Source organism: Artibeus jamaicensis, unplaced genomic scaffold (genome assembly GCF_021234435.1).
Source record: "Artibeus jamaicensis isolate MK-2021 breed Jamaican fruit bat unplaced genomic scaffold, CSHL_Jam_final contig_793, whole genome shotgun sequence".
NCBI classification, from domain to species: Eukaryota; Metazoa; Chordata; class Mammalia; order Chiroptera; family Phyllostomidae; genus Artibeus; species Artibeus jamaicensis.
This window is the reverse complement of record NW_026521975.1, coordinates 9,050,093-9,063,424: the sequence shown is the minus strand read 5'-3', so window position 1 is coordinate 9,063,424 and position 13,332 is coordinate 9,050,093. Positions and strand designations below refer to the sequence as shown.

At 52.5% G+C, this 13,332-nt stretch overlaps 1 protein-coding gene across 10 annotated transcripts in view; it reads right to left on the bottom strand.

The window, feature by feature from the left end:
• The window catches only part of IQSEC1 (IQ motif and Sec7 domain ArfGEF 1), a 443,112-nt gene that overhangs the window by 23,566 nt on the left and 406,214 nt on the right, over nucleotides 1-13,332 (bottom strand). For all 10 annotated transcript variants that reach the window (XM_053672884.1, XM_037167386.2, XM_053672883.1 and 7 more), the window contains 2 exons: nucleotides 2,809-2,970; nucleotides 148-270 (listed from right to left, as the gene is read on the bottom strand). In XM_053672884.1, the coding sequence (XP_053528859.1) occupies nucleotides 148-270; nucleotides 2,809-2,970 (285 nt within the window). The remainder of the gene's footprint in view (nucleotides 1-147; nucleotides 271-2,808; nucleotides 2,971-13,332) is intronic.

Sequence of the window (13,332 nt, the reverse complement as noted above, 5' to 3'; positions counted from 1 at the left end):
CTGGCACCCAGGAGGGGCTTCTACCCCACTTCCCAGGTGAGTTCAGGGCCACCAATCCTGCATAGGAAAGGGGGCTAAGGGATTCGGCCCTTGAGCTAGGAACCTTCCTTTCCCTGACGCCCTCCCCCTGCCCTGCCACGGCCCAACCTGAAGGCCTCAATGAGCCGCTCCACCTTCTGAGCCTCCCCCTGGACCCGAATGTGTGCTTGGAACTTCCTGAGGGCTTCATCCAGCTCCATGGCAGAGAAGTCCATCTCGTCCACCACGCAGCTGAAACAAGACAAGGCCACATCAGAGTCCTCTTCCCACACAGCCCCTGCTGCCTTCGCATCAGTAGGGTGGGCACATGCTTGCAAAGGATGCACAGAGGGGTGGTGCAGGCATGTCAGGGAGCTGCCCTCGGGGCCACAGGGACAGTGCTGCCACTAGTCTGGGAGGACGCCTGCTCAGCTTCTCCCATCGGCAGGCAATTGAGATTATGGCTAAAGATCCCTGTGCTTCTGGGGAGGCCCATAAAGCCCTGAAACTGTAGGAAAATGTGGGTGCCTACCTCTGTGTGTGCAATTTTCTACAGATATAGAGGCAGCCGGATCATATGGCTATTCCCAATAAGGACCCTTTGTACAGAAACCAATGTTTTCAAGCCTGTGTGTTACACCAGGCACGTAGCAGATTTAATGCATGAATCTTCTCGTGTTCTGTGAGAGAGACGAGGAGCATACGCCCGTCTTCACAGAGAGGAAATGGAGGCTGGGGCACTAACTCTCCACACAGCCGTCTCACACAGAGCCGGTCCTGTAACGTAAATGGTCTGGGGAGAGGTGGCTGGGTTTGGCCAGTGTTTCTGAGACCCTCTTGTCTGCCAATCAGAAGAATGGGGAGTGGAGCCTGCGGAGGCCTCTGGTTCTTATTAGAGCCAGGGACCCGCCTTACAGCCTGCTTTGTCTTCTGATCAGGACTCCTGAACAGAGAGGGACAGGCCTGCACCAAGGACCCAAACAGCATACACTGGTGTCTGGTTTATGTCTGTAACAAGGCCATGGCCACCCTTGTTGTGAATGCAGAGGCCTTGGCAATGGGGGAACCTAACCCACTCCTAGAGCACGACTTTCACTGGGGGCAATGGTCTTAGGATAAGATGTTTGTGGCCCCCATACTTCTCTGAGCACTTGGGGCAACAGCCTTTGTGGGGAAAGTTAGGGGGGCAGGGGCCACACGGTACTATCTGCTGACCAGCACCTGAGTAGGATGCTGGTGCGGAGGGAAGAACCTCACTACTTCCTGTGGCCGCTGCTATTTTCTGATCCAAGGAGAACAATGCACGGATTTCCTATAGACCAGAAGCCAGTGTGGAGGCGGGCGCAGAGGGGACTGCAGAAATGGCTGTAGGGGAGTGGGGCTGGACTGAACTGGTTTCCCTGAACCACTTCCTGTACAGGTTTGATGGGGGAGAGAGTGGCAGTAACCACACTAGTAGGGCAGCAGGCCTTTCCCGGTGAGGCCAGGACAGAAACACTGAGCAGGAAGAAAGTTGCCCCAGTGGGCGTATCTGGCTAAGAAAGGACACAAGACTCCATTCTGGTCTGGTGGGTACTGGCCACATAGCAGCCACGGCCGAAGTCCCTGGCTCACTGTACTTCCTGTGTCCATGTGTGTGACTGAATGAGTAAGTGCACATGTAAGTCCATATATGTGTGGGGTGCACCCAGGCCAGTCCCTCCCGCTCTGACCCTGGGTTTCCTTATGTGTGGAACCCAGGCCACAGACCCATCCACCTCCCCGCAGAGAAGCATCCGAGGCAGCGGGTGCACATGTGGCCGTGCCCTCGCTTGTCCTTTTCCTTGATGAGGCAGGGGCTGGACGGAGGAAAGCCAGTGCCATTGTTACTGATGGTTGCCACTTTACCTGGCTCTGATTTCTGTTTCTGGGTGATCTCTCCAAGGACAGCATAGGACAGCACATCAACTCCTAGCTGCCTGAGTCAGAAAAATCCTCAGCAATAAAGCCTGGGGAAAATCCCCCAGGTCCCAGCAAAGGGTGAGCAGGACGCGTACGGAGCCATCCCATTCTGCTGGCTTTGGCTCCTCACCTGTGAAAGGGGGTCACTGATACCTGACACCCACCCCTACGGGTGAGATAAGGACACAGGGCCTGAACATAGTAAACACAAGGGTTCAAAAGCAGGTGCCTTTCTACTCAGGACAGTCCAAAAGAGGAAAGGAGAGATTTAGGATACATGCTGGGCATACTTAATCAAAATTGCCAGCAGCTACCAGGGAGCTGGAAACCCATTTTTCTGCAGGGTTCCAAGTAGCTGAGTGCTCTGGCCTCCAGCTCTCTGGGCTAGGGGTGGTGGTGGGGTGGGGGTGGGGGTTGGACTCTTACCCCCTGATCTTCCACCCAGGAGAGGCCAGAGAGAGAGAGAGAGAGAGAGAGAGAGGCAGAGATCTGGGTGTGGCGCTTCCTGTCTTGGAGAGGCTGCAGTCTCTCTGAGCTGGCTCCCTTCACTCCATCAGAGGGCGTATGTCAAGGCCCTGACCTCCCACACCTGTCCTAGCAAGTGCTGGGCGGCTCAGCTGCCTGAAGGGAAGTTGTGGTGCGAAGAGTGCAGGGGGGCACCCAAGAGTGAATGCCCACATATATGTATGGCATGTGATGTGTGTAAAATGATGTGGGGGTGTCCAGGAGCTAGATAAAGGTAAGGGGAGGTTGTGCTATATGTCCCAGCAAGCAGGGCAAGCCCGACAAGTCAAGGATTCTGCCACATGAACGTGTCTATGTGGCCCAAGCCCCAGCCCCAGAACTCACTCCAGCACATCTCGGTTGAACTGCTTCTGCCTGTTGCCCAGGAACTCGCCAATCATCTGTCGGCTCAGGCCCTTGCGCTGCAACAGGAAGTGGGCTACTCCCACTGGTGTGTCCGGCACAAAGCCACGTTCAATGAGGTACTGGATGCCCTTCTCAGGCTTCCTGGTGGGTGGGACAAAAGACAGGCTCAGCACTGGCAACCCTGGCCCTTTCAGGCTTGCTCTCCACCTCCATGGGCATTCAAGGCACCCCAGCTGGCCCTGGGAGACCCCAGGCTCTCAGCACCATGTCCTGTCCCATCCCCAGCCTCCAACATGTGGGAACCCAGAACTGCCCAGACCCTGCACCAAGAATGGTAAGGCTGGGCCACACACAGGTGCATAGCCATGGATGCTGGAGCAGGGACCCTCCCCAGCTGCCCTGTGCTGACCCAAACATGGGCCCTGTATAGAACTGGCCCCCACCCACTGAGTCGAAGCTGGTGCCCCAAGCTGCACTTCCAGGAAGATTAGAACCCCTTGCCCAGCATATGCTGGCATTGCTGGCCTGCCCTCCACCCACCCACAGAGAGTAAACAATCTCTAACCCCTGTGCATCACTATCTAAGCACCCTATACACTAACTTACTTCTTACACTGCTCTTTGGGGTCAGCACTCTTGTTACCTGTGCTGTTTAGGAGCTTCAAACCTTGTGACCTTGCCTTGTAGTAAGGACTTGCTAACAGTGCCTGGAATGATGCCCATAATAAGCACCAGGAGAGGATCTTAGGATTAGCCACAATTTACAAAAGAAATGGAGGTGCAGCACATGCCCTCCATGGGCAGTCGACAAGGGCTTTGGAGACCGCGGAGCACGTCCACCTGCACAGGAAGCTGTGAGGCAGGGAGGTCCCCCCTGGGCTCAGCTGTGACCTCAGGCAGGCCCCTCCAACCTTTTGGGTCTCCATCCTCCTGCCTGCCGTGTGGTATGACATGAGCTTGACTGACCTCACAGGGAGGTCCTGATGGTCCAAGGAGACAGGGTAAGGTGAGGGAGCCACACATGGACCCTGACAACCCCAGAACCCAAGGAGCTGTGGAGCCCTAGGGTGCACCTAGGGGCCGGCGGTACTCCCTGCCCAGTGGGCAGAGATCAGTGTTTTGCTATCCCCTGAGGGCATGAAGATGAGGGCCAGTGTCAACCTGCCCCATCAGCGAGCGCTGCAGCTCCTGGCTGACAGCAGTGTCCTGCAGGTACTAGATTTCTGCATGTAAGCAAAAGTGAGCCTTCTGCTACAAGGTGACCCTTCTATTTTTATCCTGGGATGACCGCACACCCTGACCTAACCCTCGGGAGCTTGGCAGGAAGCAGCTGCTAGCCAGATGGTTCTTGGCACTACTGTGGTGACAGAGTGGCCTTGTCCCCTCACCCCTGCCAGGGCTCTCAACATCCCCCATTCTTCCCCATGACTCTAGAATCTTTAACCAAGAACCCCACATACTCCAGGCCTCTCCAGCCACTCCCCAGCTAATACTCTGTCCAGGACAGGTCATGTTTCCTCACTGACCCACTCATGATGGCCCCCATGGGACCATGGCCCATGCCCACCTCCCCTCCCCCAACATTTTCCTGTTGTTCTAGTATAGTTGTCCCAATTTTAACCCTCTGTTTTTCTCCACTGTCCCGCCCACCATGCCCCACAGTCAGTCTGTACCCTGTTGTCTGTGTCACTTGGTCACTTATACATGTTCCTTGATTAGACCTTTCCCCTTCTTTCCACCATTATCTCCTTTCCCCTCACCTCTCTGGTCACTGTCAGTCTGTTCCTTGTCTCCATCCCTCTAGTTCTATTTTGCTGGTTCATTAGGTTCCTGTTATATGTGAGATCATAAGGTATGCCTTTCACTGCCTGGCTTATTCCACTTAGCATAATGCTCTCCAGTTTTATCCACACTGCCATGAAAGAAAGGAGCTCCTTTCTTTCTGCTATGTAGTATTCCATTGTGCAAATGTACCATAGTTTTTTGATCCACTCATTTACTGAAGGGCACTTAGGTTGCTTCCAGCACTTGGCTATTGTAAATTGTGCTTCTTTGAACATGGGGTGCATAGGTTCTTTTGGATTGGTGTTTCAGGGTTCTTAGGATATAATCCCAGCGGTCGTGTTGCTGAGTCAAAAGGCAGATCCATTTTAGTTTTCTGAGGAAATTCCATACTGTTTTCCGCAGTGGCTGCACCAGTCTGAATTCCCACCAACGGTGCACTAGGGTCCCCTTTTCTCCACACCCTCTCCAACACTTGTTGTTTGTTGATTTGTTTATGATGGCCATTCTGACTGGTATGAGGTGGTACCTCATTGTGGTTCTAAAAGATTTTACTTATTGATTTATTTTTAGAGCGGTACCTCATTGTGGTTCTAAAAGATTTTATTTATTTATTTTTAGAGTGGGGAAGGGAGGAAGACAGGGAGAGAAATATCAATGTGTGGTTGCCTCACATCGTGCCTACTGGGGATGTGGCCTACAATCCATGCATGTGCCCTGACTGGGAATTGAACCAGCGACCCTTTGGTTCGTAGGCTGGCACTCAATCCACTGAGCCACACCAGTCAGGGCTCATTGTGGTTTTAATTTATATCTCTCTGATGACTAGTGATGTTGAGCAGACTTTCATATGTTCTTGGGCCCTCTGTATGTCCTCCGTGGAGAGGTGTCTGTGCAGGTCCTTTGCCCACCCTCCCTCAACTTCTGGATGAGGGGTCAGTCGTGGGCCTGTGCAGCTGTGGCGATGCCTGGATGGCTGGGCCAGGCCTCTCCTACTCGGATGCCTTGAATCACCTGCCCACCCCTGGCCTCTTGGCCCCTTGATGGCCCTGATATGGTGCCCAGGTCAGGCCTAGTCAGTTCCTTCTTCCCAGGAGGATGGCTTCTCTCCCTTTTCTGCCCCTGCACACACCTTCCTCTGTTTACATGCAATGTCATGCAGCATCATGGACTCCCAGGAGATGGGCTCTTCCACCCTAGAGAAGCTCAAAGTACAATGGAAGAGTGGACACGCTGCAGGAAGGAATGGCTTGCAAGGGCCCTTGGCTAGTGGTGTTGAGCAGCCTTTCATATCTAGGTTCTTCCTAGATTAAGTGTCTCCTCCATGCCAGACACCGTTTGAGACCATAGCGGGGAGCAGGACCACTCATGACTGCCCAGCACAATGGCAGGCTGCATTCCACAGTCTGAAGACCAAAGGGAGTGAGAGACAGCCAGAGGACATGGGGAGGGGCTCCTGAAGGTTGAAGGTGAAGCAGAGGCTTCCTCTGAGCAGGTGACACTCAGGGACCAAAGTGATTAAAGAAGCTTTCCGGTGGACACAAAAGCATATATGAGGGCCCCAGGTGGGCACGAGCTCTGCAGGAGGACCAAGAGGCGGCTCCAGGGTGGCTGAGAATAGAAGAATAGGGGCCCTGGGGGAGGGGGTGAGGATCGCGGTCAGGAATGGGTGGGGGGTGGACCGCACAGCACTGTGTAGGCTATACAGAGAGTCCGGTTTTCCTCTGAGTGGGATGAAAAGTCCCCCTGTGTTCTGAATAGGGCAATAACGGGACCTGATGTCCATGTTTAAGAAGCTCCCTCTGGCTGCTCTGTAGGGAGCAAGGCCAGGCCCAAGCTGGGAACCCAGCTGGAAGACTCCTGCAGGCATCCAGGCAATGGTGCACAGGGTGGGGAGACACAGTTGGTTCAGGACATAATTTGAGGGTAGAAATGACAATATCTGCCAGCAGATCTGTGTGTGAACCTGATGGCTCCAGCTTTTGGTATGTGGAGGGACTCATTCCACCCAGGAGTTTCCACAGAGATGATGTAAGAAAGGAATCAGAATCGACTAGGCCTTGACCAGTGATCAGGAGCTCTACAAGAAATTGAGAGGAAAGGCATGGTGGCAGGAAGTATAGATGAGGAGCTGAGTGAGGGTGGAGGAGTCAGGCCAGGCTGAGGGTTCCAGGGTCCGGATGGATACAGCTGGTGAAGGGAGTCTCTGAATGGCTATACACAGAAGAGTGAGCAGCCTTGGGTGATCTCTCTGACAGCACTCAGCCAGTGCACTGCACATCTGTTGATGTGAGTCCCCCGCCACACTCAATAGTGCAGTCAGGCCCTTCCCACCTTCAGTCTGCCCTGCATTGCTGTCTGTCAACAGCCTGGATCGGCTGCTCCAAGTCAGCTGCTGATTCAGAGTCAGCTGTAATAAGTCAGCAGATGCAGACCACACCAGTGATTTCCCTTACAGCATCTCCCACCCTTGGGTTGTGAGCAGTCAGTTGCGATGCCAAGCTTGTGGGACTTTCATGAAGGCAGTGGACTTAAGGGTCACCAACCAGCTGTACCCAAATGCTAAGTGCTTTGCCTGCTTTTTTTCCAGCAGAGGCCTGGAGGGTCAAAAGCAGGCTTCTCTTCTCCTTTTTGATTTTCCTTTTTTTCTTCTGCTGAAGAAAAGCAGAAGTAGATGGCTGGCTGCATAGCACCTTCCTGACAGGCATTGGTAGGCCTCCAGATTTCCCACCCCACCTCGAGCACTGGCCCCCAGACCTAACAAGCTAACCTAACTCTCAGCCTGGCCAGTCAGAGCCCACCATAGCAAGTGGAGGGAGCCAGCAGGAGTCAATGAGGGACAAGGGGTTCCCTCCCAGCCTTGAGGCTGGACCATAAGCCAGGGCTCACTGGTGGCCCTCCTGCCCCAGTGGGGAGACCGGCGAGGGATGGGGCTGACTCTGGGGAAGATGGCTAAGAGATGACCAACAGCTCTTCAGGTGCATTAACCAGTAGCGCCTCTATGCTTAAACCAGTTTCATTGGGCTCCTGTCACCCATGTCTCTGACTGACACAGAGACCAACATAAGGGTCTGTATACCTGTAGTGTCTGAGGATCCTCTGAGGTCAGGAGGCTGAGCAACCCTGGTGACGGCTCAGGGGTGGGATGGACTCACCAAGTATGGAAGGAGAATCCCTGCTTGCCTAGAAGTGCCCTGCAATTTGGTAACCCAGTCTTGAAGCCTTCCAATGTCCTGCAGAGGAGTGACCACCTTCTATCTGCTCACATACCTCCCTGACCAGCAAGCTCGCCACCCCCTTGATTGCTTATTGTATCCAGCTCTGATATTTACAAAGTTCTTTTTGATATTGAGAACCCAAGCTGAACCTGGCTGCCGAGGTTTTCTTGCACTTATCCCGGACACAAGGTAGAAGAATGGCCCACTAGCCTGGCTGGGACAACCTGTTAGGGCTTGCCTTGGCGCTGTCTTCCTCCAGAGGGACTCGGCACAGCACCACAGACCAGGACACAGGTAAGGATCCCTGGGGCTCTGAGGGCAATGAGGGCCACAGGCTGGAGGAATGGCTCATGTAGAGGGGAACTGGACCCTGATTCCTCAGTAGCTCAAAGCTCTTCTAAGAGAGCCGGTTGTTTAAACTGTCAGCACTACCAGCAATGACAAAGAGCCTGAAACTGGCTCGGGGTCCAATCAGCATCTTGGAGCCAGCACTTCTGGTTCTGTGGCCTTGAGCTGGCACCTGGACCTCTCTGAGCCCTGGCTTCTTAGAGCCAAGCTTCACAGGATTACTGTGAGGATTCAATGAGATGACGCACATGAAGTATTCAGCACAGTGTCTGGTATTTAGTACATATTTATACAGGCTGGCTATCATCAATGTTATTTTAATTAACCACAATAAACATGTCACATGCAAGGAGCAGAACTGGAGTTAGCAGACCAAGAGCCCCATCGCAGCTCTGCTGCTTACAGAGAGAGGCTGGCCAAGCTCTGCACCCTCTGAGCCTGCCCCTCCTCTCAGGCAGAGTGCAGCTGCCCCAGTGGATGTTGGAAGGGTGAAATCTCAGAACAAACCCATGACTCTCAGCAGTACTCTAATGCCTTCTTCTTGAGCAGCTCCAGCAGGCAGCAGGCAGGGTGACACCTGGCAGCTGTCGAGCCCCGGGGTTGGATGTGGGTAGAGGGGAAGCCTGCATCCCAGTGCAGGCCCAGGGCTGGGAGGCACCTCAGAGGACCCCACAAATAGCTCCCAGCCCAAGCAGGAGTCCCAGCACCATCGCCTCACACGGCTGCTGAGGCCCTGCTTGCATGCTCCTCACAGACGAGGTGCTCGCTCCCTTATGAGGACTTCTGATTCATCACAGGGCAGCTCTGGGGAGAGGACATTCTTCCAGAGTCGGGAGAGGTCTGGCCTGGTCTACTTGTGACAAAACTGGCTTGGACTACGATCACCTGGACCTTTGCCAGACAGTAAGTGGGAGGGGGATGAGGGAGAGGAAAGAGATGCAGCGAGGCCTGCGCCCTGGAGCACAGGAGCCGGGGACCCTGGGGTGGGATGAAAATGCCTTCCATGGGCAAGCTGGTGGCAGGGTGAGTAGCTGTCCTGCTGGGTGCCCATCAGGGCTATGGGATACTAACCCTAGCTCCTGCCACTCTGGCTACACATGTGGTAGCAGTTCCTACACTGGATTTTAAGAGGATGTGTTCAGGAGCCAGGTGGCAGGGGTGTGAATTCCAGGCTGGCCGCCTACCATCTAAGTGACTCTCAGAGCCTCAGTTCTCCCATCTGTAAACTAAGATTAATAATAGTCCCTACCCTATAGGAGAACATCACATAATGCATGACAAGCCTCACAGAACAGTGCCTGGCACGCTAACAGTACATCTAAGTATTAGCCATTCTTATTGTTCATGATTGCTATGTCCACCAAACCACCTGTTGGGTCCTCCTAAAGCCCAAGGCCCTGAAAGTCCCCTCCTCTTGACACCAGTTCTGGGTGCAGCCCCAGCTACTACCCTAAAACACCTCCAGGTGAGGCTCTTGGTTCCACCGTCTCTAATCCTCACTAGGTCTCTGACGGCAGGGATCCTGTGCCATTTTCCAGGTGTGGCCAGGGAGGCTCAAAGAGTACAAGGAGGTGTTGATATCCTGCAGCTGGTATGTGGCAGCGCTGGGGCAAATACCCTCTTGCCTCTGGCTCCAGGACTCCGACCCTTCCTCTAGCGCTATGAGACAGAACCTCAGAGGAATACCCAGGTGTCAGGCTTGACAGCCTCTTCCAGCAGGTTGGGATGGGCCCTGCCTGACAATCTGCATCTCTTTCTCAGGTTTCCTTTGTTTTCCTTTTCCTCCTGCTCATGGGCTCACTGATTTTGGGTACATCATTCAGACCCTCTGTATCCCCCTGAAGATGGAAGGCTCACTGCTGGGAGTGGGTGGGAACTAAGGGCCATCTAAAAGGACTGGTTGGCAGGGAGGCAATCAGGGCTGTGTGGACAAGAGTGAGGATCTGGGGAGGGAGAAAGATAGGAGACAAGCGACCCACTGGGAGAGCCATGGGAAGCAGTGGTAGGTGGTGGAAAGGTGGGGTGTGGTGGGGACCTCCTTGGGAGGGACCCTGACCTTGGGCAATAGGGTGCTCAGTGTTCACTAGAATCTTCTGCCCTCAATCGTCCTCAGCCAGCAGCTCCTCAGCCTGCAGCTCCAAGGAGCTGTGTCAGCACTGCCGGCCCTCAAAGGCCTCGTGCTCCCAGCTCTTGCCTTGGTCTCTGCAGAGGGTCCTGGGGCCCTGCTACTTAAGAGTGGAACCACCAGCCCTTTGGTTCCAGGGGAGACAGCCAGTAGGCATATACCTGTGGAAGGGCTTTCTGAATCAAAAAGCTCTTAATCTGAATAAGAAAGGTGTTTTCTTTGTTTAAATAACACAGTTTTAGAAAAGTGGTTTCTCCTTCAATCGTCCCACCGAGCGCACTGAGATGATAAACCAAGGCTCGGAGGCCTGATGGCTGTGCTCGGAGGAAGGCTGTGCTCTGTAACACGCACGCTTGATGGGCAGAAGGCATGTTTCACAAGGATTTCACGGGCTCTTGGCAGAGAGGAGGGGGCTGCTCACACAACTTAGCCCCACACCCCACAGGCAACCAATATCACTGTGTGTGTCTCTCTCAGCACTCCAACCATCACTATCCGCCAGCATGTTCTGCAGCCATGAAGCTATTCTAGACCCACACCGCCAGGTACCATGGCCATGAAACTATACATATCCGTGGACGCCTGCTTTGCAGCTAGTACACCTGGAAAACTGGGTTGATTTTAATGAGCTTTAATTTCAATGTTCAATAGCCCCCTATGGTTGGGTCTCAGTGTTGTGAAGGTTCAAGTGACTCCAAGTTAAACCCTGAGCTGAAGGTGACTTCAATGAAAAGTCCACCAGGATTTTTCATGGATCGTGACAAGCTGATTCTAAAATTCATGCACAAGAATACCTACTAAGAAGAGCCAAGACAATTTTTAAAAAGAAAAAAAAAAAAGGGTTTTGTTCTAATAAGAAGACATATAAAAGTCCAATGTTGTCAGAGCAATAAAAAACATCCTCTAACTATTACTGCGGAGCTTCACAAGTATCTTTAGCCTGTTTAATGAATGTCCCAGGTCCCTAAAACAGTGCCTGGAATGTAGAAGGTGTGTAACAGGGTTTAGGCTTAACAAGGTGCAGGCTGAGAGGTCCCCAGTTTGGGGACAAGCCTAGTTTGGGGGCTGGGAAAAACAGCAGCACAACGATCTAGATTTTTTTTCTAGATCCATTAACAGCAGGCTAGCTTCATAGCCTGCGTGGAGCCAGTGAGATACACATGACTTTGACCCCTGGTGTAACTGGAAGGCAGCTACTCGCTCACCCCTTTTCAGCACCTGCTTCAGAGCTTAGAGATGGTTCACTCTGGGCCATGCCTGCCTGGAGTAACTATGTCAGAAGAGAAAGGCAGAAAATAAGGCAGTACTAGCAGGTGTGGCCGATTGTGGGGGGAGTTGGAAATGGGGTTACGGAGGAGGTTTCCAGACCAAGGTACATTGTGTTGACAAATGTGTGAGGGGAAAAAGAACTCTCAGGTCCAGCTGCAGAGACAGGAAATGGATAAGCCCCCTTTAAAGAGAAAATTACAGTCACTATTTCAATAAAAACATGCCTAAGCCTTGGCAATTCCACCTCTAGCTATCTTCCCTGGGGAGTGTATGTAAAGGGTAGATCCACAGTATCCTTTTAATAACCATGAAAAAGTGAAAGCGACTGGCCACATAAATATGGATAAGTGCACATGGACCCTACACAGCACCAAGCAGAGTTGAGGTGGTCCATGGTGCTGACAGGGAAGATCTCCAGACCATGCATCCGTCACAGTAAGATGATCCCCATAACTGCAGAACCAGATGATGTCAGCAAAGCCACAGTAGCAGCAGCTAATACTTGGGCAGGGCTGTGCCAGGAGCTGCTCTGAGAACTTGGCACAACCCCTCGTTTCCTCCTCACATCCTCTGAGGTGGATGCTATTGGCCTCAGCCCCATTGTACAGGCAAGGCCACTGTGACATAGGGGCTGCACTGCCCTAACATAAACAGATGGAAGTAAAAGGGCTAGACTTGAACCCTGGTAGCCCAGCATAGAGCTGCATTCTGAACCACAGTGGTCTACAATTCCTAACAGGACATACATATGCACAGAGAAAGGGATCTGGGAGAAGAGACTCCAAAATGCTGAGAGTCCAAGGGGATGTTATTCTAATCAAAAGGCTTGCATTTTCTTTTTTTGGGGGGAACACATTTCACATACTACACATGTAATTAAAAACTAATATAGAACTCTAGTCAAGATGGCGGCACAGGTAAACATAGTTTGCCTCCTCACATAACCACATCAAAATTACAATTAAAATCTAGAACAACCATCATTCAGAACTGTCAGAGATCGAGGTGAATGAAAGTCTGACAACTATGAAATTAAAGAAACCACATCCATCCAGACTGGTAGGAGGGTGGAGACGTGGAGACAGGCTGACGCCACACCCACATGTGGTGGATGATAATTCACGAGGAATATTTTGGAAGTGAGGGGTCCCAGACCCACACCAGGCTCCCCAGCCTAGTGTTCCAATAACAGGAAGATAAGTCCCCATAACTTCTGGCTGCAAAAAGCAGAGGGGAATTAATCAGTAGAAGAAACTTAAAATTGTGGAGTCCCAAGCAGTTCCCCTTAAAGAACCCACACACAGATTTACTCAGATTCACTTTCTCTGAGCTCCAGCACTAAGATAGCAGCTTGAAAGGCACCAGTATCATGCAGGAAGGAATTGAAGTATCTAGCATCAAGGCGAAAGCTAGGGGACACTTTTCTGTCAGACAGAAAGATGGGAAGAGGTCACTGTCCCTTTCTGAGTTCTCCCCCCACAGAGCCACAGAGCCACAGAGCCAGCAGGCAGCAGCTATATCTGAGACTCCATCAACCTGGCTCACACTGTTTGTCCTGCTCTGAAGATCCTCTGAGACTCTGTCCCACACAACTTACAGGCTTAACCAAGCTGTTAACTATGACTTTTCCATATGAATGGTTGGTCTTGGCTCATGCTTCACAACTTCCTAAATCCTATCAAACAAGCAACAGCTGACCTCAGTGAGCCTCCAGCTCCCATACCTCTTGCTAAGTGGCTGCAGGCCTGGCACTAGCAGCAG